The sequence below is a fragment of the Pezoporus flaviventris genome, unplaced genomic scaffold, assembly GCF_033815535.1.
Source record: "Pezoporus flaviventris isolate CSIRO_AGI_PZ_B2104156 unplaced genomic scaffold, CSIRO_AGI_Pfla_v1 ptg000002l, whole genome shotgun sequence".
Lineage (NCBI taxonomy): Eukaryota > Metazoa > Chordata > Aves > Psittaciformes > Psittacidae > Pezoporus > Pezoporus flaviventris.
Window position 1 is genome coordinate 63,500,132 of NW_026892550.1, and position 25,988 is coordinate 63,526,119.

The window sequence follows — 25,988 nt, forward strand, 5'->3', positions numbered from 1 at the left end:
TGTGATAAATCTCTTTAGCTTAGAAGAGAGGATTATGTCAGTTTTTCTGTCTGTGGTAGGCCTGATTTCTTTGTGAGTGTTTTGACTGGTTAATCACTTTATAAACAGAAAGGAAACAAAGCAATGCCTTAACGAGGTTTGAAGTCTCTGAGAAGTTGCATGCTAATGTTTTGAAGAAAAACTACTACAGAAAACATTGAAGGCCACGCACACACAGGCACACAGAAGTGAGGGAGTGAAGTAGCACCTTGTGGTTTTATCAGTGGCAGCTCGCACATGCCCGAGTCCTCATGCCTAGGGTATAATATATGTGACATGGTGGCTGTGCAGCAGGGATTCATCCAGGAGTTCGCCTATGTTAGGATAATTAGGATAAAAATCGTTCTTGACCAGGAAGATGTTGGACTAGAATGCCAGTTAAAATGTTTGATTCTACAGATATTTCCAATATGATGTAAGAACATCTTGACTACAGAAGATATTTGACCATAAGAAAGGCTGTCTTTTGGGCTAGCTTTTAAAATTGTTTTGGGGGATCTTTGGAAACTTTTCCTTATAGGTGGTACCTTTCCCTTCTGCTTAGATAAAGACTTAATCCTCAGAGGCTGATTGTGACCAGATCCCGGGATTTGGCTCAGAACCCATTCTGTATGTTAATAATGCAAAAGTGCAGGAACTTTGCAGGGTGTTTTTTTTCAGCCAGGAACAACTGAACTACGTACTTATGGAAGAATCAGCCTGGCTTCCAGTAGTTAAACTGTGACGGAAGAAAAGTTGCACACATGGAACTTGACTCTGTTTCCATTGAAGTCAAGGCATTTTCATTCCAAGAAGAAAACCAAATGTTTTGGTTTTCCTTTCAACATTGGAAATCAGTGTCTCACTGATTTTTGTACTCAGTGATGCATTGTTAGAGATTTTGTTTTTTCCCCACATAGTATAATCTCTGCTTCCACTTGCTGAGTCTTTTTGGTTGTTCAAAATGATTATTGGCATTGTTAGGGAGAACATGTATGTTACATTGGGTGGGTGGTGGTTAATTTGTAAAGAGCTATTTAGTTGCCTGACATAATTGCAAGAGTGCATTTCTGTATAACTAAAGGCATCACACAGAAAATGATTTACACAACTTTAACTAGAACAAAAGAGGTTTTTTTGTCATTTCAGAGCTTGTTTAATGACAGTATATAAATTCCATGGCTCACTAAAAAAAAAAAAAAGTCTGTATTGTTTCATTGAATGTTGCCTATAATTTTCATGTGGCAAAGAACCAAAACATCCCTAGGAAGCTGTATGTTTGTTTGCCTTTTTACTAACAAGCTGTTGGCTAAATAAATTTCCATTGTTGAATGACTTCAGTCAAATATTAACAATACAGACATAGGGCAGTTTCTTTTAAAGGCTATGTAAGAAACATCTGGCAAATGACAGACCATCTTTTGTAACGGAGAATTTCTGGGATTAATGGTCAAGGATTCTGACTAATTGCAGGCAGTAACTCTTAATGAGTGCCAAATGTGCACCTATTTGCCTCCCTCTAGCCCCTCCATTAATATGTTGCATGCATGATGTTCTGATGGGCAGTTGTTTAGTACTGTAGATTGAAGGTCAGTTTTCTTGCAGCTCTACTTTATTTAGCACATCTGGGCACATCATGCACACAACAGGATGTGAGCACTGTTATTCAGCTGTAATTTGGTTGACCCTACATTTGCACTAAATCAGTTCCTTAGGCTGTACCTAAAAATTCTTCTTTTATTGCTCTGTGTTAGACAACGTAGTCAACTGTTTCGTCAGTATTTGTCAGTTCTTCAGAATTCCAGTGATTCTGTTCTGAGATGCCTTCCATGCCCTCCAGCACATAATATTAGAGCCAAAACAAAGGCAAGAGTTTGCACTGACAATTTAGGGTCTGAATCACTACTTTTCTGATTTTAGATGGATTTAATGACACTGCAGGGAAGCAAGTTTTGCAAATCATAGTTCATGCCAGGCAATGAAATTTGAAGTGGATAGGCCTCAAATATCCCTTCCAAACCCAGTCAATGCAGATCTCGCTCCTGTAATCTGCACTGATTATTGAGGCACCTGCGGTAATCTGTGCCTTTTCCCTCAAGGTGCTGAACAGGCTTATGGAGTGAAAATCCCTCATCTGCACAGACCCTATGGACCAGTGTAGTCCAGGGCCTTCCTAGGTGTTTGGGAGACTTCTAGCAAGCATGTAGATTTGTGGCATGGGCAACCTGTATATAATCTTAATGACATGGTTTAGTGGTAGACTTGGCAGTCCTGGGTTGACAGTTGAACTTGATGATCTTAAAGGTCTTTTCCAACCTAGCTGATTCTATGATTCTGTGTGACACTGTACCAGGAGAGCTGAGTGTCATCTTGGTCTTGTAATGTAGGCTTCCATGCATCTGTGTAACAATAGGTCTCCTGGGTGTAGGGATTGTCCAAAGATGGAGCCCTAGAATGTAGGGTTGTGAAGACATCACTGCTTGAGTCCTCGGGTCAGGGACAGAGCAGGGCAGGACCTCACCCCTTACTGACAGCTTTCTTCACGTACAAAGTATCAGGAAGGCAGTCCTGTGAAAATGTTTCTCTGTAATATTGTAATGCAGATATACAAGAGAGAGAAAAGTGAAACAAAATCTAGAAAGGACTACCTATGCGCAAGTTGCTTGACAGTAAGGAAAATAGTAAGTGGGACATTAGGTAAGCTACAAGTAGTGGCTCTTTATCCTCAGTTTAGGATTGCAATAAACGAGTCATTGAACTGAAAATCAATAAGGTGAAACTTTCACTTGAATAATTCTGTAATGACTGGTTAAATCCATAAAACCTTCCTCTGTCATGAAATGTGGTATGGGGTAGTCTGGGCTGTGGTTTCCAGACTCAGGTACTTCACGGTACCTTTGTGCACCTCTCTTTTCCCTTTTACACTCAGGAATGTAGACCTTACTCTGTAATACTTAGAGTCACACAGAATAACGGTTTGTTTCTGAAGCTGAGACAAAACAAATCAAGATTCTTACCACCTGTGTAAATGTGATACATTACAAAAAGCAAACTTGGGTCTTAATTTTGAAAATCCAATGTATTGTAGCGATGTTTTCAGCTTGTTGCTGTCCAGCTGCTCTGGAAAGGCAACAGCTGCTCTGCTTCAGTGCCTGCTTCTTTCCTGGAAGGTGCTTTATGATTTAAATCACTTCTTTGGGTGGAGAAAAGCAGGTCTCTCTAATTCAGCAGCAGCCGTTCATATTGACTTGACACCAAGAAATAAAACCAATTGTAAAGGATCATTACAAGGACAGAGAAGAATAGGCTTAGCTAATAAAAGGCTGCTGAAAGCAAAATTTTAAAGAAAGACAGCATACTACTGTGTTTTAACTCTTTACTTCAGAACATAAAAAGCATACATATGGTTTTACGCATTTAAAAATAAAGTGTTGTTTGATGGGTTTTTTGTCCTGTTTTGGTTTTTTTTTAAGGCAGGTTTTCATAATATGCATTGCTTATAAATGTAGAAAAATCTCATAAATCAGAGAGCAGCATCCATGTGTGATGTGGGCATTTTAAGTGAAGAGCTGACTGTCACCACATGAAATCCTTTTGCCTTTTTTGGCTGGAGAAAAACACTTCCAAACCTGGTGCAAAGGCAAGAGGAGGAGGAGCCTGTACAGGCTTGTATTTGTGATCCTTTATGCCATGTGCTTTCAGCAGAGTGTGGCATGTCTTCTGGTTAGGCTCCTTCCCTCTCCCTCCCCCCTGCCCCCCACCTCAGATTATCTAGCAGTTAATCTGGTTTGTTGATGTGCTGAGCGACAGCAGCTCATTCAGGAACAGACTCGGGGTGGGAGGGGGAGCAGTTCTGAGAGCAAGCTGTTTCAACCAAACATTTTCCTTTTAGCGATTTGTAGGATTAAACTTCAGGCTGTTGCCTATGAAACTTGGCATTAACAGCCAACGCGTTCGTCACGTTACCTCTTCTCCTCAGCTTCCCTTCTGGAAAGAAATAGTGACATAGTTTATCACTGTCGGACTCCCTGGACCAGGTTATAAGGCTGTGATTACCCTTTTTCATCACCTTTTCATACTGACCAAAACCTAGGTGGTAAAATTCACAATCCCCTTCCCTTTTTCCTTTGTACCTGGGCATGTTTCTTCTCAGCATATACAGGATAGTTCAGAAATCTATGTTACTGTTAACCTCCTTCATTTCTAGACAGAAAATTGTTTTTTCTCAGCATATGTGCATATGTAACCATCCATATTCAAGCTAGGCTATTTGCTCCTCACCTAGAGCAAAGGTGGGAATATGTGCCTTATTTCATCAACATTTATTGCACTATCTTTCGTTTCAGTTAAGTCCATTGTTCTATAATCATGATGTGGCTTCTAAGTGCCAGTTTACATTGTGCCTGATAATTTGTATAATGTCTCAATGGTGAAGCCTCTTGCAGTCATCTTTCTCCCTTCTCATGACATAAAGGGGGCAGGAAAGACCTGCCTCTAAGTCTAATTAGAGTGAATGAATCTGTCTTGTATGTGCTGCTTAGAGGCTTTGCTGTCTCTTATCCATATTACTGTCACAGCTGAGGAGCACATCACAAGGGCACCCTGGTGTGGTGGGCCCTGAGCGTTCTATCTGCATAGATTACTGCAGTGTGTTTGTGTGGGGTGAATCCAGATTCTGCAACTTCAGCTTTCAGAAAGCCTCTTCACAAGGGGAAAACAAATTCTGCTAGCTAACCTGAAGCAACTGCCAGGAGGTAAAAGCCTAATGAAATTAAGACAATGTGCAGTTCTCACAAGTTGCAGCAGGTGCTATGGGAAAGATTAAAGATAATCAGTCTGGTAATAGGCACTAAAACTACAGATACCTTGTCATTTCCAGAACTGCATTTCACTTTAGTCTATGTGTATATGGTATAAGAACATATTTTGACATTACAGAGACAAGATTGCAGCCAGTACAGACAGGGCTGAACTAATAACAGCATAGGGGACAAGCGAAGACTTAGTCTGGCCAGGATAACAGGAAACCTCAGCGTGGAGTCGCAGGGCCATAGTGTATGTATTTTATTTAGGAATGCCATATTTGCTTTGTTGGACCTGCTAAGCTTGTCCTAACCACTAAGTGGCCTTTTGAAGGGACTTGGTGGTGCCAAATGCTGGGAGAAGCTCAGAAGCTAAGACCCTCATTTTTGCTGTCAGAGCATTTGGCTAATTTTTTATGCCAAACAACGACATTTTGAATATTAACTATCTGCATGTCATGAGTATGTAAATACTTACATTTGATTATGTAACAGGTTCTTTGAAGTGGTGACTTTTGACAGCTACAGCTCAATTTTACCAACCGTTTCTTTCTAAAAAGTAAGGAAATATAGGATAGCAAGAGCAGAAACAATACTTTTTAATGTAAACAAGTTGGCTTTAGGGAGTTAATGAACGGAGCAACTACAGAAAGATGTAAAAAGCATTGTATTAGTAACTAGAAATGTATCATTTATAATTCAAACCAAATCCCAACAGGAAGAGTTCACCTAATATACATGAACTGTTGAGTGCTTTAATAAACAAGGAAACTGCAAAGGGCAGCCTTTGTAATCCAGGCATCTTGTTAATACATACAAGTATTTGCAGGCAAGCAAAGAACACTGTATTTAACACTGAAATGTATCTGAGAAACAAGACGGGGATTTGATAATACCACAGTGGTTAAGCACAGAGCAATACAACGGTCCTGTATTCCTAAAACACACACAAAAAAATCTTATCAAACCTGTGAATCCTTTGGGGATTTGCTTTCCCAGTCAGGAGTTTAGGAATAAGAGTTTCTAAACTGAACATCTGAACTTGCTATAATCCAGTAGTGTTTTATTAGTAACTACAGAAGCCATTACCAATATACAACCTGGCAGCATTTGGCTTATTTTCAACCAGGGTTGTAAATGTCACATAATAGTGATACAAAAGTTGCAGTTCTTTCTGTGGTAATTTCTCCCCAGAATCTTATGGGGAGAATCTTATCCAAATGGAGAGTTCTAAAAACGTCACGTTGTAATCAAAGCTTCAGTGAAACAAACTTTCTTCCAAGTTAATGTCACTGATCCATGGAAGTCACTTTGCATCATTAAGCCCACATGTTACTTTTTTCCCCAGGTGAATCTGAAAAGGGAATCACCATCCCAGCAAAAGCAACCGATGTCGATCTTCAGTGTGGCAGCTGAACTGGTTTCTTTTTGAGGGGTCCTTTGGCTCTTTAGCATTTTTGTAGCACTTTCAGTCAAACCTTACCTAGCAGATCTCTCTAATCTGCATGAGCTACAGCTTCCAGTCAGAAGCAGGGCTCCCTGCCTCGCGGTCACTGCTGTTTCTCTGGAGCTTGGTGAAAGTCAGATTTTGCTTGTGTTTTTGTGCTCTGCTTTTGTGCTGATCTGCCTGACATAGGAGAACTGATTTAAAAGCTGCTCACAGTATTTCCTACCAGAATGAAGTCTGAAGAAATCAGACTGATGAAAACCTTTACATTTTTATGTGCATTTTTTTGAGTGTATTTCTGGATGGCTGTATACCTCCACACATGCAGAGAATGAAAATATAATAGACTGACGCAGATTTCAAACCTGTAGTCAGTGCGGTTCACTGTGGTAATTGCCTAGTGACCTCCCTTTTGGATCCTTGACAAAACCTGTCTTTTTAACAAGTACTTCTTCTATGACCTCTGATTATGGATGGTTAGAGAGTATTCCCCTCTTGGTCTTTCTCTCACTTTTGTAAACAAATAGGTGTTGTCTAGTGTGGTCATTTTTCCGAGGGCTTTCGTTAACTGCTTTTCAGATAAGTCTGCACTGAGATGAATAGCTTTGGGGTTCAGGGCAGCCTTCTGTGTGTGGAGATTGAGTTCCTTGGCCTCCCACAGATTTGGTTTAATGCCAGTGGGTGGATTGCTCTGGAAGGCATTCATCCTTTTTTTCTTTTTTCTTTTTTGTTTCCTTTTTTTAACCAAAGTTACCTAAAAGTGAGGCTGTATTTATTGTTGGAGAGAAAGGCATGTGCAGATATCTCATCTTTTTAGACTGTAGGAAGAGCCTCAAAGTAGCTAACTTGTTACCAACTGAGTTGAGGTGACATTAATTCCATGTTATGATTTAAAATCAGATCACTCATTGATTTTGATGGGAGCACACCTGAGCACACTTACTTCCTTTTCTGGGCACTGACTCATACAACCTGAGGCATCCCACATTTAGACTATTAGGTTTAACTTTTTTCTGCTTCTCTTATCTTTCCTCTTAACATTTAGGTTGCAGGTTTTTAAAAGAAACAACTGATCTACAGAAGTGTCTCAAGCAGAATGCATTGTTTTGGGGCTGGGGACCAACTTTTTGGGGGCTGGGGGTGGGAAAGGGGGGTTGGCAAGTACATTTTCTCTAAAGATTTTAGGGACTATCGGAGTGCCTGCAAGTGCTATAAAGTAAGAACTGAGAGAACCATGTAAAAAATACTATTGGAAGTGACCTCAAAAAGTCATATATGCCAACTCTCTACCCTTCAAAGTAGAAACAACTGTTCTTTTCGGGCACAAAGGTTTGATTTGCATCTTTATTGACCTGAGTGCTCTTACTCACTGGTGCCCTTTCTGTACTGGCTTAAATGTTTTTCACAGTGCACCGAGATTTTTAAAAAGGCACGTCTTTTATTAAGCTAGGTGCACTTTATTTTGTTTGTAGATGGCATAAATACTGTCTGAAATGGCTGTGCCATGTGTGTGGAAATCCATCTTTTATTGTTAGTAATCTGACAGTGCTTCATAGAGAGGAAAGGAGGAGGAAGAAAGATCTGACAGAATTCACTAACAAACCTGAAATCTTTGTTGATCTACTTTGTTTGTATCTCAGTGCTGTGTTGAAAGAGCATTTTAAAATTACCACCAGAAGTCTGGCTAAGAGAATTCCATTCAATTTTGGATCATTTTTATTCTTTCTCTCTTGGCTTCTAGAAGTGGCTATCCAGGTTTAAGTGTCTGCTGTGCATTTTTGGCATAGAAGACTTGTATGTGTTGACTTTTAATGTACCAATCTTTGAGACTGCCAGGCTCGCCTTTGGGGGAAATTTTATATAATTGGAGTCTCACATGAAGTGTGTTGCTTTTTTGCTAAATTCCTTTAAAGTTGTTGAAATTTCCCTCTTTATTTCTGATGTTCTTTCATTTCATGTCATAAATAACACTGAACTTGCTGAACTGCTGCCCATGAATTGCTTCAAGACATGATGAAGAGAAACAAAAGGGGAGTGAGAGAGGATTTATTCAAACTTGACATTAACATGAGCAAGTGGCACTTTGAGGCACTGCCCTAAATAAATATCAGGAACCCCAAAGCATTTACAAGAATTGCAGAACTGATGTGCTACTTTAAAGCCATCCCGAATGTAAGCAGAATCAGAAAAATTAGCATGAAAGACTAAAGGTTAGCAGTGCTGCTGGTTCGTGACAGAGATTTAAACACCCAAGCACACAGACAGCAGTGTTATCATTGTTAAATGTGTATATAATACAGTAAATTTTTATGTTTAAAAAAATCGTATCCTTGTATTCTCAGAAATATAGGGATGTTTTCTCTGAAAGGCACATCAGAGCTATAACCCTTTCTTCTCATCATGCCCACATGCTTTTGACAGTGGAAAAAGGACACACTGAGCAGATGAAGAGGGATTTATTTGTCTGCAGGGGGAACATTCTTCAATAATTATAACTCCTTTTAAGTGGTTGTTTGGAAATAACGTATCTGAAATGAGATTGTGGAGTTGTTTTAGCCAGGGCATATATCTGGCAGTGACTCCTTCAAACACTGTTTACAATGGCATTTCATGAAGTCTGCAGTCCTATTTTGCTGACAATTGCAACCTGTAAAATGCTGGGACATACTGTAGGGTTTTAAGAAAATGTTTTGCTCTTACACCTGCCAGGACATTTGAGTCCCTGTTCCCTTTCTTCAGGATGTCTGTAACTTCCATATATAGCCAATATGAATTGCTCATATCCTGTGCTAGGAAAATAAGGCCTTGTAAGCCAATGTGTTAAACCCTGTTGTCTAAGAGCAGTGTATGAATAAAAATATCCAGCTTTTTCAGTCTTGGTAGCTGGTTTTTCTTCTTCTCAGTAGCCCTTTCATAGTTAATTTTACATACTAAAGGTCTGAATCTGCATCATTTTCAACCAGTGTGAGATTTAACTTTAAATGTGGGAAGAACTGGCCTTATTGAGAAAATGTGTGTGACTTCATAACTTTCCTCCCTGGTTATAAGGTGGGAAAATAAGGTTTATGAGACATTTGCTTTTCGGATATTATAAATGTGCTCTTGAGGCACTTCTGTTACTGTCATGGCAAGGTGCACATCATAAAGATTTGTAAAAGAAGCTGCGTGTCCAAGCTCCACAGAGACTTAATAATGGTAAGATCCCAGAGCATAATTGTTTCTCTGTATTGCATTAGAAAGCAAAGCATTCCAGTGACTTTTTCCTTGTGAAATCTGAAGAGATAAACAGCGTGCCTCTATAGAAGTGTAAATATTTTTCTCCAAGACATTTAGAGTTTCACATGCTGTTGAGAGTTGTTTTTCTTTTTTCTAGTGTGAGAAGGCCTGCATATTCAAAACATTTTCAGGCTTGCTGTGTAGTTTAGCTAAGGGTGGGTGTATCTCACAGAGCCTGAGGTTTGGTTAACACTGCCAACTATTTCTGGGTTCACGTCGTTCATTCGTGTAGTTGAAGCCCGAAGAAACACTTCTCCTGTGTTTCATTTGCGGAGTTTTTCCTCGTTTCAGTTTGTTTTTGTTTGTTCTGTTTCTTGTTTTGAGTTAGGATTTCTGCTCCGTGCTCAAGTTGGAACATCACCTTATGAAAGATCAGGTGTGTGTTTTGGAAAATGCAGCTTGTGGTGCCTCTTTGGTCTCTCTCCTGGAGCCAAGGATGACTGACTCAATAATAAATATTAAGGAATTATTAAGTGAGACTGTCGCATGTGAACAGCAACATCTGGCAATCTTAAACTTCCCATCAGGTAATCTCACTTCAACAGTCAGGTTACTTTAAGCCCAAACACAGACGGGAATTACAGTTGCCATGGCAGATATTGGTGCCTGCTGAATAAACACATGCACCTACATATCCTTCCCAAATGCTTGTTTAGACTTATGTCCATGTGGGAAGAAACCCAGTAAAGTTCATATTTCTTAAAACCTTCTTTTCATAATAGCTGAATATGCTTGAAATTAGACTAGGTAAGTTTAACATCTCCAAGTTTCAGAGCTTCTGATGAGAAGCTGGGATTCACATCTAAGAAATCACAGGGTGGTTTTTGCATTTTTCTAATCTGATCTGTTTACTACAGATAACCAAGTTTCAGTCAGTTTCCCCTGCACTGCCTGAATAGGTTATTCAGCTTGGATAACATGATGACCTCAAAAAATAATTCTACTCCCCTGTTTAATCACCCCCACAGTTTAAAAAGATTGTGATTTATTTCTGATTTGAAAAGACTACTGTAAGACTCCAGCTATTAATTCTAGCTGTGCCTCTTTCCAGGTAGACAAAGGCCCTCTTACTAACCCTTGTTTTCTCTTACTCAGAGCATGTGTACATATATATGTAGATATATATATATGTAGGTACAGATACATATGCGTATTCATAGAATCAAGTCACCTCCTGGTCCTGTTTTCAATAAACTAAGCTCCTGTCATTCTTCAAGTCTCTCCAAAGCACTTTCTCTGCAGCTGTGAGCAGTTGTGTTATTCTGCTGTTCCTCTCAGTTGCTCTTTGCTTCTGCTCGCTGTTTCCTGTTGGTAAATCCCAGGATTGTACTTTTTTTTGCCATGAAGTTACCCTTGAACTACATCCTGATGTGGCACTTTCTCATTTGGTTGGCTAACCTGTCAATAATTGCTTCCCAGTTTTCAGTCTCTTTTGGTTTTCCCCCTCTTATTCCCCCCCCCCCCCCCCCCCCGTATTTGTTTGCCCAGGTTGGCTTCCTGGTTCCCATAAACACTGCCTTGCCTGTAGGCATACATTAGGAACTGTGTATTGCTGCAGGGGACTGAGTGATCCCTGGTAGCCCTCCCCTGCCATTAAGTCTGCTTTGTTCTACTATTTCATATAGGAAATGGGCTTTATTGTGGTATACAGATGGGCTGGATTTTCCTCAGGAACATTACTAGGTATGTATGAGGAGCTACACAAAAGTAAATGTGAGGAGTATATCAGAAGATATTCCTTTTTCTTCACTGGGTCATCCGTGGGTTAGGTTGCTCTCTTCTGTGCTTGGGACTCACAGATTAGAGCATGAGTGAGTCAGGGAAACCAGAGCTGCATTCCCAGCTCCGCTATTGATTTTTCTCTGTGACTTGAACACCTAGCTCCCCTCTTAGCTGATAATATTTACCCACTACATTACAGCCACTGGAGAGAGAAGATGATGGTTTTACAAAGCTGTAGAGAATAACATCCAACCTTTTGGTGGGATTGGAAGCAATCATGTCTAGACAAGGTCAGATGCAGAAAAGCAGAATCCATGGTGCTAGGCAAGTTAGTGCAACTTGCTGGTATTGCTGAAGACTGGCATAGAGAGAGCTCAATGGCTGTGTTGTAATGAGAGAATTTTAGCTGCTTCCACACATTTTTTGGCTATATGAGTGAGGGCTGAGGTTTGTTATTCATTTAGACTGAACAGTAGCAAAAAGGTTAAATGATCCCTAACCTAGACTACAGAGCTGACAGTTGAATCAGTTAAAGGAATATTAGCTAACACCAAGATAGCTCACTTGTGAGGGGGAGCCCCAAACCAAACAAAAATCTAGGGGTCTACTTAAGCAAACCCTCCACTGCCCCAGAACAGTCTTTTTAGATGGCTTGTTCTCTGTTTTGCCTCAATTGTTCTTAATTATGTCTCTATTCCTGTTATTGTGCCTTTTTTTATCACATGAACTAAACTGTTACTGAATTTTGTTTTTAGAATACCATGCCACCATAGTTAAAAAGTTTGTTGTGTCCCAGGCTTTTCCCATGATGTACAAAGAGGCCCTAACCACATTCTCTGAAGCTGATGTTCTTAAAAATTATTTTAACCTGGGTTGCATTGGTGTAGGTGATTTAACTGTATCGGTTTGAAATGCAGTTTTACTTAAGCTTATGTCTGTTCATAATGTAGGAAAGACACAACATTTATCTTCTGGTTGATTATATTTTTTTCTTTTTAGACATTTTAAGTGTTGTTTACCCTAAGGGTTCTAGGGACAGCTGGAGAATTGCAAAAGTAATAGTGTTAGGGACTACTAAAGTAAAACTTGATTTCTTAAGAAAGGGGGTAAATTTTATTACCTGACTAATACTGTTTTGCCCTGATTTTTGTCCAATTTATACTAGCTTTACCTTTTTGATTTCAGTATGTGGAATTGGTCCATAGTTTTAAGTGGCATTTAACCACACTACCTGAAAGTGAAGGCCAAAGATTCAGCAGCTCTGCCCATCCTCAGGATGGAAAGTTTCCCTGACAAGGTTCTTTAACAAACAAGATCTCTCCAGCAAAAACTAGGGACTTTATTACTCCTGTTTATGTCTGAGGTAAACCAAAGTAAGACATGTCCCTCTGTTTGCTCCATTTTTCTTTATTTAATTCAGGAAGTCATTGGCATTAAGGTGTTTAATAGCTCCTAAACAGACAAGAGGCTACAGAGGTTTCCCCCTAATTGGTGTACGGCTGAGGGCAGTGAAGAAACCTGCAATTGGGTTGGGTGAGATTTTGAAAAAAGCAGGTGATCCAGGAGGCTGGAGCACCTCTCGTATGAAGACAGGCTGAGAAAGCTGGGCTTGTTCAGCCTGGAGAAGAGAAGGCTTCGGAGAGACCCTAGAGCAGCTTCCAGTGCCTAAAGAGGGCTACAGGAAAGACAGAGAGGGGCTTTTAACAAGGGCATGTAGTGACAGGACAAGGGGGAATGGCTTCAAGCTGAAAGAGGGGAGATTTAGATTAGATGTTTGGAAGAAATTCTTCACTATGAGGGTGGTGAGGCACTGGCACAGGTTGCCCAGAGAAGCTGTGACTGCTCCATCCCTGGCAGTGTTCAAGGCCAGGTTGGATAGTGCTTGGACTAACCTGGTTTACTGGAAAGTGTCCCTGCCTGTGGCAGGATGAGCTTTAAGGTCCCTTCCAACCCAAACCATTCTGTGATTTTGTGACACTGCACTGCTTGTTTGCCTTCCCTTCCTTCTTCTGCTCCTCTTGCCTCAGCATGCAGAGGCTGACTTCTTTCCTGTTCCCCCTGGACCTGGAAGACATGCAGTTCTGGGTGCCCACCTTGCTGCAGGGCAGAAGGTTGCTTCGCAGGCAAGATGTGAGGCTGTTGCTGGACCCATAGCAGTATGCGTTTTTCGAAGAGTTGGGAAGACATAAAGAAAAAGGTTACTTGGACTGAGAAATAAGGACATTTCAATATTTCTTTGTAGTTTGATGAATGATATTGTTATCACTGATTAAAAATAAACAAGGGCTAATTCCACATGAAAGCCAGACTGCTGCTTTTGCAGAAGGTACAAAGACTTGTGGCATCAGTCATCCCTGTGACGCAAACATGAGGTGACAAAGAAGAAGGTTCAGGCTTCTGGCTACAGCCTACACTGAGCATAATGACTAAAGCCTGTTTTCTTCCTGAGAGAGTCTTTAAAATGGCAACAGCTAGAAAAAAATGTTGGCAAACATGGCACTATAAATAAAACCTGTCCATCCCCTGTATGGAAAACTATCTTCAAAGGTACAGAATAGCTTTCATATGGAGCAGCTGAGTAAGATGGGGATCATTCAGCTTGAAACAGAGATGACTGAGGGCACATGTTTTGGAGGTCTACCCCTGTAAGTATATAATGGCATTGAGGGATGTTCAGCAATTTTGGAAGGTTTGGCAACATGTTGGTGATACTTTGCCTCGGATTTGGCTTGTTCCATTTTGCTGATGTGTTCTTGACACTGTGCCTGAGATTTGGCTTATTTGTACTTTTTACCATTCATTCTCACTGGTTTCTTTCTTTTGCTCTATTTTAATTCATCATTCTTATCAGCTATTTTAAATCCCATCCCCCTGCACAGGGTGATAAAAGTAATTAGTGTTTTTGCATCTCTGGGGAAGTTTTATCTGAGTGAGGAAAGAGGAAATCCCCTGAAGTCATTTTACAAAGTTCCTGAACTGCTGCACCAAACCTGTTTCTTGCCCAGCTAATGCAGGGTCACTTGAACTGGAACATGCCCAGCAGTGTTGCTTAAAACCACACCAGATGTGCTGTGCTCTTTACTCTTTCATTCGTCTGTGCTTTATGAACCACAAACCACTCTGGCCCTTGTGGAGTCACTGGAGTTGTAGTGTGTGGCTTCAATCAGAGTTCTCTTAATCTTTTGGTTTGGGGATTTTCTGTGTTGGATTTGTAGGCAAGGGTATCTGAGGGCTTCTTCTGTAAAGCTTCATCTCCTCTGGAGGAAAACTGATGATGCCCTGTAAGGCTGCTCAGACTAGCAGGTTTGGTGGTGCAGGAGGAGGGTGTGCACAGTCACACCTGTCCAAGCACTAGACAGTGTCAGCACATCCTTTTTCCTGAATCCTGGTGTGCCCAGTCCTTGGGTCTGCGTGAAAGCAGGGGAAAGGGGGTTGAAGGGAAGCTAAGGCAGCCTCGAGCTGTTCCGGTGTAATAATTCAAGTACCAAGGTGGAAGACCTTCAGCAGGAGCTCTGCTAGCTGGGGGGGGTGACTCTTCACACCTAGGATTTGCTGGGGAGAGGGAGAAGTCAAGGGTCAGAGCAGCACCTGCGTGGAGGCTCTGCAGTGCCTTGAGGACCCTGACCAGCTCGCAGATGCTGCAGTCTCTTGAAGTTGATCAGGCTTGCACTGGGAACTGGTGAAGTCCCAGTCATAGGGACCGGTGAGGAGAACCGGTGATTAGGAAGCCCTCATCTGCTCCCCATCTATTTCCTTTAATGAATAGTTTTCAGCCAGAATTGTAGATGAAGCCTCATGGATTTAAGAGGTATTTTCAGTGGTATTAAAAGTGTTTGAAACATTATTTTAGAACTCGGGCATTTCAGTTCAAATGAGATCTTTGCATATGTGTCTTTCTCTCCTTTTCTTTTTTTTTCCTTTTTTAATGGCTTAGGGAGTTTCTAACGATACTTTACACTCCAGGGTCAAATGTTGTTTATTTTGCATATGGCAATAATATTTTTTTAACACTTTTCTCTAAAGTTGTGACTAAATGGGCAGGATTTGTTACTACATCACAAAAAACACTGATTCTGTGTCTAAATTTAGATTAAAAGCTGTAATTAATCTACATAATAACAGCTACATTTTTTTATGTGTACAGTCTCATGCTTGCTTCCAAATTTTCTGTGTGTTTTCAATATTCTCTGTTAATTAAATTTGCAAAATATGAACAGCACGTAAGTCTATTAGCAAGACATAGAACGGTTTGGGTTGGAAGGGACCATAAAGCTCATCCAGTTCCAACCCCATGCCATGGGCAGGGACACCTTCCACTAGACCAGGTTGCTCAAAGCCTCATCCAGCCTGGCCCTGATATAATTCCATATTTAATTATGCAGACAACAGCTTCAGTTACTTCCAGTGCCATTGATTTGTTGTCCTCATTTTACCTTTAAGTAGTCCATGTGTTTTTGCACACCTGTAGGTTGCATTTCTACTGAACATATTTGTATGTTGTCAGGGTATGGGATTAAAGTTTGGAAGGAGGAATTCGAGGTCCCTGCTGCAGTTAGCTGTGCTGGAGGTAGCTGGCCTGGTGTTTGCACTGGGAACCTCTGCTTCTTGCCAGGGTTCACCTCCTGGTCACCAGCACTTCCCCCTGTGGTGTGTTGAGGGAGCAGTCACAAACAGCAAGCAGTACTGCCTTCCTAAACTGGTCCAGTCTTAGCAGCCAACTGTTTTTATGGCGTATTCTGTGCAAGCATCTTGATTTACCCAAAGAGAGCTTACCAGAGGAAGGATCCGTAGTTTGAACGGAGGATGGTTTAAAACAGGGTTATGGTGACAAATTCAGCATGTGTGTCCCTGTGCAGGGAGTCATCAATGATGGCATCTACTAGCTCTTGCTGAATTACCCTGCTAGCAGAGGGAAGGGCACCTCAGGCAGGCAGGGCTTTGCTGAACCCTGCCCCTGTTTCCAAGGGGAAGACGTGAGCAGCTCCAGCTGTTCTGCTTATTCATCCTGCCTTTTCAGAGGAGTATTGGTGCTCTCCTGTCACGGATGAGGCTGGGATTTAGGTACTCTGCTCTTATCTTTCAAGAGCCTTTATTGAGTTGTTAAACGTACTTTCTCTAGTTTCCCCGTTTGTAAATGAAAATATATTTGTATCCATTCTAAGAACACCAGGCACAATAACTAGTTTGTGTTTGCATTGTACTCTACCCTCGGTATGTAACATGCTTTTTAAGACATACGTTCTTTTGGCACAGTTCCACTGAAGATATCAGAGCAGCTTCATCTTTAGACAGTGGGTATATTTTGCCACAACTCTGAAAAGGTTGTGTCTTACTAATAAATTATCCCTGTAGCATATTTTGCCATGAGTTAGAGTGTATCCTAGATGCAAGGCTTGCATGAAGGAGTCTGGCCACCTTGTACAGGCACGAAACCATGAAGTATTGCACTGCAAATTCTAGAACAGAAAGCTTGCAAGTAGCGTATGCCATTAACAGTATATATTCTTTAGTAACCAACAGAGATTTCTAGGGAGGTCTTCAGTGCATGTGTACATTCAGTACAAATGATGAGCAGTTACAGTGAAGTACTATCCTGGTTAGGATAACAGTCTGGAAAATCTGTGCCTTGGGTTGGGGTCTGAGGAAACCTCTCACAGAACCACCCATGTGCTGCAATTAAGTGTGAATAAGTAACACCACGTTGGTTCATTAGCATTGGTTATTTCAGCAGATTGATGAGCTGACACTGTGGGAACCAAGCCCAGGAAAAGTGCACCTATCGTGCTGAATTTGAGTTTTGTGAGTTTTGTGGCTTTTTACTTCTTTTTCCTTTGCTGCAGTTCCTGCATAAAATCAGAGGAAGTCAATATATTCTGAGCTCTTGCAGCCCTGGCAAGATCAGCATTGATTACAAAAACATGAACAGAAATTTCTTTGTCCCTAAACAGTAATAAAGAGAGGCTGAGGCTGCTTTTCACAGGGAAGATCACAGCTAGAAGCATCTTGAACTCTCCTGGTTTTAGCATCAAAAGAAATGAACTGAGAGCAGCTCTGCTGGAGGTTATTGTTGTTCACTTCGGGACCAAATAGAAAACTTTGGTATCTGTTACTTAAATACTTCGGCAATCAGCAGGCCTTTTTTCTTTACAGATTACTTAATTATCCACTGTATATTTGTGCTTTTGCAGTGAAAAGTGTTTTGTGACAATAAGGTTGTCTAAGAAAAAAAAAATCAGTTTGTGTACAAGATTTTCCTTCTTTTCCAAATGGGAAAAGTGCTCTAGGGAAAAGGTGTCGCTCCTCTCTCTGTGGTTGCTGCATTTGCCTTTTAAGGAAACCTGATTTACAGTTAAATGTTTCGGAAGATGGGCAAAGGACCAAGGCGAGTGCTAACGGTGCCAAGGAGAAGCGGGAAATGAGGGAGAGGATAAGGAAATATCTCTCTGCTTTTAAACAGAGAAGGAAAACAAGTTGGAAATGTGGGCGGGGTGGGGAGGAGGGAAGATGAAAGCACCCACGTCATTGCAAAGCAAGGGCTCTAGAGTAAAACGAGAAAAAAAGATTATATGGTGAAACCTCGTGTTCTGATAACTTCAGAAGCTTGATATCCACAGAAACAGGGCTACGTGCTGCTATGCTGCCTTTGCTTCTGACCTTTCCCTGTGTTTTTCTTCCTCTCCGGCTGGGTACCCTAGAAGGGAGTCAGCTCTGGCTGCCTGGTGTCTCTCAGTGTTAGCAGTGGGGACAAAGAATGGTCATACTCCTGCCTTACTTTCCCAGCAGGCAGCTCTCCTATACCCCTCAAAGTGTGAGGGCAGAGTGGGGCTGCCAGTTTGGAGTACCGAGGGGCGGGCAGTGCCTGCGGGCAGTGCCTGCGGGCGAAGAACTTCTACATCCCAGTCTGCAGCCTTCTCTCCCCATAGGGTGAAATCCTGCTCAAAATCTCATCCATCTATTTCCTGTGGTGATCTTTCTGGGATGAGTACTGAGAGAAGAGGTGGACGGGCCCATCTGCAGAACCTGGTGTGATGTTCAGCAGAGCTGGCATGCACATCTCTGAGACACTAACCCACCCTCTTTCCTCTGCCTCAGAAACACACCCTTCTGCCTCCGGTCAAGCCTTAAACTGGGGCTTTGAGAAGCAAGACGCACCAGTCCTTTCTTGTTTGTCACTGGTCGCAGAAACAAGGTATGGTTTCCTCACTCGGCTCAGAGAGGTGCCTGTTGGCATAATCAGACATCTGTCTTTGGCCCTATTGTTTCCTTGTCATGGGTTGACTTATCTTTCTTCTCTCCAGGGGAGATACAACTTTCAGGTCCCAGTGAATGAGTCTGTGGTTTGAGACCAAAGTTCCATCTGTCCCTCTGTTTCTCGTAATGCAAACAGCAGCTGCTTGGAGAAGAGTATAAGCATGGGGTGAACATTTTGTCCTGCCTCCCCAGAATCACTCTCCCGGCCTCCAGCATTTTGTGGTCCCTGGCTGTCTTTTGTACTTGGTGTCTCTATGGTGTTTTGAACACCAAGATCCTCTCTTTTAGCCCCTTATTTTCTCATGTGAGGCCCTTCCTATTTTATTCAGAGATGCCTTTTTTGCTTTAGAGTCTTTGGTGAGGAACCTCACTGAATAACTTGAGACAACCTGATCTGTAGTTGTCCATATCTGTTACGAAACCTCATTAGAAATTGGTGTCCTTTCTAGTCCTCTGGCATCGAGACACTTTATATAAGAGATTATAGATGACAGTTTGTAGTCATTTCACCTATGATATATGATGCACCCACTATATATTACTCTTACTTACTATATAGGGCTCTTCTCTTTGCCAGTTTTTTCTATAATCTCATTTACTGGTACTTCAATTTGGGACCAATGCCATAAATGCTTCATAAAGGAGAGTTCCTGCAGGGAACTGTCCTTTTACCCAGTTTGCTTCCTTACCAATAATGCTTCCCAGTTGGCCTACCTGAGAGTCTAGAGGGTTGTTTGCACAATACTACGCTGCTCATTCTCTGAAATGGGTGAAGCACAGAAATCAGCTTTTCTAAAATACTGCTTTGGTTTCCAAAAGTAATTTCTTAGTCCACAAAAATGGAATTTAGGCCTATGTTTATTTTTAAAGGAGAAACACAGTTAACAGCTGATATTCTGGCCAATTTGTAATTGCACAAAACAGAACTGAGATTGACTGCGTTTTGGATGATGTTAAAAGCTTAGAGCCCTTGTTGCAGCCATGAAAATATTAGAACAATTTAGATGGCATTAAAATTGAGTTGAAATGCCATCTGCTTAACCTATGTACCATTTCCCATGTAATTTCATTGTAAAGAAACCAAATGCAGTTATCAAGGGATAATATTTTCAAAGAGAATGAGGTGTGTAGCAAAAGGTGGTATCTTCTAATAGCCCAGCTGACCATTCTTGGTTACAGTTTAGACCATCAGAACTACAGCACCATCACACTGATTCCTTTCTTCCTTTTCATTCTCTTCAGTACTACTTTTATAGCTGAGCTATTGTTCTGGAGAAAAAAAAAAAAGTATTCTTTGAAAAACATCTGTGCTGTGCTCCAAATTTGCTTTAAAATGTTGCATGTCATCCAGATCATACAGTAAAATCCATTCACATGGACACAGGCAGGAGCAGGCGCTACAGCAGGAAAACCATCACATGGTTGGCAGCACAGTAAGTCCTTGTGCAGAGCAAGCGCTGCTGAGCTCGCAGGAGGCACCATGGCCATATCGGCTCACAGTGTGTGGGACTGGCTGGACCCACAGACCACAGACTGCAGAGCTGGGCACAGGCAGGCTGTCAGGTTGTTTAGATTTGCATCTGGTTTGCTTTTTTCTAGTAGCTGATAGTTACTGAAGTTGATTCCTGAAAGTGAAATTATTTCTTCAAGAAGGGAGGGTTGCTTAGGTTCTTGCACCCTCCTGCAAGGCTTCTATTCCTGAGCTCTGAGCAGGACTGAACACTGTTTTATCAGGACAGTTTCTAATCTCTAAAATAGCATTTGAGTTTTCAGTTACAAAATCTGGAAAAGGAAATTGTTGAGTACTTGATTTTGATATACAACATAAGAGAATTCCTTATTTATGTCTTGATTGGATATCTTGGAGAAAACTCTGTCGCTCCCAAATTGGAATTCTGTTCAAATACTTTGATTAATTATTTCTCAGAGTGACTTTTGGCAGTTGCTAAGCATGAAGAATTAAATCTTCTCTTCTAAGCTCTGTCAGAAACATACCATTTTAGAGCCACCATCAAAAATTGACAAAGCGTTAAAGCAGCAGCCTGCTACTGCTGGGCCTGACTGCTAATTAGGAGAGCAGAGGACCGTTCTCAATATCACCCCTGAGGCTCCCTGAGCAGACTCAAGAAATATCACAGGTTTCTCAGCACAGCCCATGGCGATGGTGGAGGATTGACGTATATCTTCAGATGTAAAATCTGTTAATTTCTTCTACAGAAGCCACTGTTACAGAACTCAAGTCTTTCTTTTCCTCTGTCACCAGTGAAAAGATTGTTACACTGGAAAAAGGCATCAATTTTGCATAAAAGTATCCAAGCTGAAATGTATTTCTGTAGCCAGGTACTGTGTGGAGGATGAAGGTTTGGAGAGAGTATTCCAGGTCTTTTTTCTGAAGTGCAGATCTTGCCACTGAAAACACTCTCTGACTTTATCACTGCTTTACAGCTCTGTCATCCACTGCTATGTGTAGGTCTGGGAAGGCAGCTGGTGCCTGCTGCAGACTCAGTATCCATCACCCTTTGCTCCGCAGGTCATAGAACCATAGAGTGGTTTCAGTTGGAAGGGACCTTAGAGATCATCAGGTTCCAACCCCCTGCCATGGGCACAAACACCTTCCGCTAGACCAGGATGCTCCAAGCCGCATACAACCTGGCCTTGAACACTGCCAGGGATGGGGCAGCTGTAGCTTCTCTGGGCAACCTGTGACAGTGTCTCACCTTACTCGTACTGAAGAACTTCTTCCTGATACCTAACCTAATTTAATGCTGCCATAGGGTGCAGAGATCAGAAACAGAAAAGCTGCCTGAAGACTGGCAACACAGTTTCTCTGCCCAGAAATATTTGATTAGGCAAATACACTTCAGCAAGTTAAAGTGACTTAAATCATTCAAATACCTGTATGTTCTACCTTACTTGTTTTGTTATTGGCTCATAAGGAGAGAGCATTGGTATGTTAAATGTATCCCAAGCCAATAAAGAAAAAAAAATCCATTCACTACAGCCTGAATGACTTTGATTTATGAATCTCTGATTCATCCTGACAGCTACTGAAAAATTCTTGTAAAACTGCATTAATCTTGGCCAGAAAAAGAGAAGAAATGTGTTCGGTAACAAGTGCCACACAATACACTTACTATTGTGGGTATGCTTAATGAAAGGCATCATTAGCGTTTGACTCACCAGGGAAGCAACAGTAGGTATTGCGGCATATTTTCTCATTTCTTAAGTCTGTTAAACAAATGTGTAGCTGGGTGTAGAAATGCATCTCTAACATTGATGTCTCATTACTTTATTTCCCTTCTTTAATGTGTATAGTTTTTGTGTTTCATATAGTTTCAAGCATACAGAGCTTCTGTGTCATGAGATACTGAAAATGAGTAATACAAACATTTTGTTGTATAAAAGAGGAAAGAGAAATAAATTACTTTCATTACTAAGTAAATTACTTTCATTATTATTATTTTATTCCCAATATGGAGCATATTTGAGATCAAAAACTTAGCTTAATGACTTGATTGATCAAATAGCATTCTCTATAGTGCCTGGAAGAAATTATCATAAACTCAATAAAATGTAAGAAAAAAAATCCAAACTTGATTATTATTTGCTGCAGATTTGGTTATTTTTTTTTCCAAGAATGCTTCATTGCAAATAGCAATGTTTTCCAAGAAAATAACTACATAGTCTGAAATTTGAATATATTAAGGGTTTGAATAAATAAAGGCAGCTGCTTTCCTCTTGCAATAGCTACTTTGCAGCTCTGAATGGAGTTTTGCTTAGCATATATCCATGGCAATTTACTTAATATCTTGTGTTTTTTTAAACTATCTTAAAGGCCCTAGGCCCAAGGTGGCAGCAGGCCATCCTAGCAGAGAGATGTAAAGAGGAGAGAGCAGAAGAGGGAATTGTACAGCTGCGCTCCTGTTCAAAACCAGATATTTCCACTGTGAATCAAAGCCAGAAAGCTGTGCTGTAGCTTAATCAGAAAGGGCAGGTGATGAAAAAAAGGAATGAGGTTAAATTTGTTCAGGAGATCACTTCCCCCCCCCCCCCCCCCCCCCCCTTTTTCATTACTTTTCCATTAAAGGAAGATAGGACATTACTGTGGGTGCTTGTTTTGTTATTACAAAAATATTAATTTTATAACTGAACAATGGAATGTGTTTCTGTATTTGCAATGTGTCATACATATCTGGTCTGAGCCCTTTATTTACAGCTCTCCAAAAGCATACTAAGCTATACTGAGTTGAATTAAACATAATTAAACAAACTGATAAGATTTTAAAAGACATTTAAGATTGAAGATAATTGGAAAGTTAAAATACTTTACCTATATTTTCAACTGAAAATGTTTCTGTCTGTATCTCCCATTTTCATAGGCATTCATATACGTACCTGAAATTGTACATCCCACATTGTACTGATGATGTTAGAGGTCACTGGAAAAGTGAATAGGTCAAAATTGTGGCTTTTGGGAGGAATTGATGAAATTAATGTCAGTGTTTTCAGCTGTGAGATTTTTCACTAAAGGTTCTCTTGCTGTGTGTGAGGTGGTTGCTTTGGTTTTCTCATAGAGTGATGTTATAGTATTTATTTTCTTAAAAGAAAGCAAAGAGAACAAAGGCAGGCATGTGGACAGCTAAGCACTGCTCCAGAGAATTTGTCTTATTGACTGCAGGAAAATTACTGGCATGGCACCAGTGCCCTACTCAGCCACTTTGAGACATAGCAAATTTTCCCTATGCTATTAGGGTAATGCTTGCATTAGCCTTTTGTAATAAGCAGGGGCCAGAAGAGTTGCAAAGGTAGATTTCTCTTGGCTGCTGAAGGTGGGCTCTTACTAGACAAATAAAGGGAAATAGCTGAAAATTATTAATGCTTTATAGAGGAGTACGAGCAGAAAGTTTAAGTTTCCTATCATGGATACCTAAAATTCTTGACTCAGCCAAACTATTGATTTCCTCCTATTCACTGACCGGCCTGTTCATAATCAGGCAAGTGTTATGATGGGAAGTCTCACAAGAGGAAGCGTGGTGGTGGTTGCACTTCTATTCCAAGACTTGAGAGAGGGGGGCTCAGTTTCCAACTTTGCAGCAGGTTTGGTGTGCAAGTAGCCACAGTCTGCCACAGCAATTTCAGTACCTCAGATTGATCCAGGCACCCAGCAGAATTTGATAGTTTCCACCACAGTTAGCATTTTCCACTGAAAATATATCTGAAACCCTGCTAGACACCTCCTGGACTTTAGCATCCCTTTGAAAATAGGATTCATGACCCCCAGGGTTTTTTCAGTGGTGAAATGTCTGGGCTGGAGCATGAGGACCAGGTCATAGTGCTGCCCCAGTGAAGCTCGGGTTGGATATCAGCTTGGAGGGGGATGCTGCTTAAAAACACAAGTTACCCTCTCATATCTCCATTCACAGCCCAGCAATCCCTTCCCACCTCCATGAATGTTCAAAGGTGGGCAGCACTTTGTCCTGCCACAGTCAAAATACAGGTAGCTGGGGGGGTAGCAATGTGCTGACTCATTTCCTGGGATTTCAGCTGGAACTCTGAAACCCCACCTCAGCATTGTCCCTGGCTTCAGACACCCCCAGTTTCTACCTTTCTTTCTAAATGCCAGTTTGCGATCATTTCATATGCTGTTGCTTCTAGCATGTTTCTGCAGAAAATACATCCTGTTTGTCCTTAGCCACTTAATACAGTTCAGGATCTGACTACTGCAAAACAGAGCTTAGTTGTAAAAATTGTCTACATACTTGTCTTGAGAAGTGGAAAGAATAACCCTAATAGTAAGCCATAAAGTGATAGTTTAAAGGCTGTGAGGAGCACCTGGTGGCACAAGGCAGCGGGTGAGCTGGGAACATGTCAAGCTGCTTGTGTCCCTGCAGTCATCTCCCATTGCCAGCCCTGGGTGAGGGCAGCGATGCTTTGGGATGTTCAGGTTATGAAACCACGTGGAGATCTGTGATTGAAAATATTTCTGATCTGAACGCAGAGGTGCTTCTCTGGCAGACTCGTGACCCTGCAAAATGGGCTATGGTAAACGTACCTGGAGTGCTGAATGGAAGGGTACTGACTGCCGCATCTCTCCCTTTCTGCAGTGCTTACAACAATATTGTCTAGATAAGCCTCAGTAGCGCTGGAAATCTGTGTTTATATCAACCCATGAAACATGTTTTATATATCTCACAGAGATTAGTTCACAGAAGCACCCTATATAACTGATTCTAGTTGAAAACTTTACCAGATACATCTGACTTACCTCTTAGTGAGCAGGAGGGAAGAACAGGAAAAAGGGGAGCTTTTTTGTTACTGTTTTGCCTTTTGGCAGTCACTTGTTTTACTTAAGGTTTCTTTTTTGTCTCTTCTTTCTGATAGGCCTCGAAGATGTTGTAGCAATAATGATTCCTGAACCCAAAGGAAAAGAGATAGTTAGCCTCCTGGAGAGGAACATTACTGTGATGATGTACATAACCATTGGGACACGCAACTTGCAGAAGTACGTCAGCCGGACCTCTGTGGTGTTCGTCTCCATCTCCTTCATTGTGCTGATGATCATCTCTCTGGCATGGCTGGTCTTCTATTACATCCAGCGATTCCGCTACGCAAATGCCAGAGACAGAAATCAGGTGAGCGGTGCTGAATGGCTATTTGTGTTTCAAAAAAATCACCATGAGATCAGTTTACAAGTAAAAGTTGAGGAAATTGTGAGTGTGTGGTAAAATATCTAAACCAAAATGAAAAGCAAGGAAGTAAAAAGAATGGGGATAAAAAAATGCCTGTGTTTGGGAATAGCCAAGACTTCTGTCAATATAGGTGCAATTCAGGAAAAAATAAATGAATAAATATAATGTGTATGTATTATGGGGATTTTCTGTCATGCAGAACACACAAGAAATAGACAGAAATTCGATGTTTACTAGTGAAAAGATTGCCTTTATACCTAAGTGACATAGAATGTATATGGCTAATGACCATTGAGATCAAAATGATGGCTAAAATATAGTGAGGTATGTAAATGTCTATATGTGAAACAAGGGTTCACAATAGAAGAAGAAATTAAAAACGAATAAAGAGTGTTTTAATTTTAATACTTCAGAAAAGTCTTGGGCTTGAAAGGCAACATGTCCCTGTTCTGACAATGATATGTAAATGCTGTAGTGATAGCCACCTGTATTATTAAACTATTGTTTTTTGTTTTGGCGTCTTGTCCAAACCCCTTGAAAAAGGTACAAAACCTGTCGAGCTGGAGAGAAATCAACAGCAGTGGGAATGAGCCCTAGGTCCTGAGGCACTCTGCATTTATAAGGCATTGTGCATCTTTATGGTAGTTCAGCAATGAATAATAATAGCAATAATAATAATAAATTTAATCTTTTCTTGTCTGGATGCAACTATCTCGGCATCAGCAGACCTGTGAAGCTGAGGCTTCTACATTTCATTCTAATGATGCAGTATAAAATGTTCTC

General features: G+C 41.0%; 1 protein-coding gene across 2 annotated transcripts in view; it reads left to right on the top strand.

The window, feature by feature from the left end:
• Positions 1–25,988, top strand: part of RNF150 (ring finger protein 150) — a 142,216-nt gene that overhangs the window by 43,233 nt on the left and 72,995 nt on the right. For both annotated transcript variants that reach the window (XM_061442009.1, XM_061442019.1), the window contains exon 2: positions 24,898–25,148. In XM_061442009.1, coding sequence (XP_061297993.1) covers positions 24,898–25,148 — 251 coding nt within the window. The remainder of the gene's footprint in view (positions 1–24,897; positions 25,149–25,988) is intronic.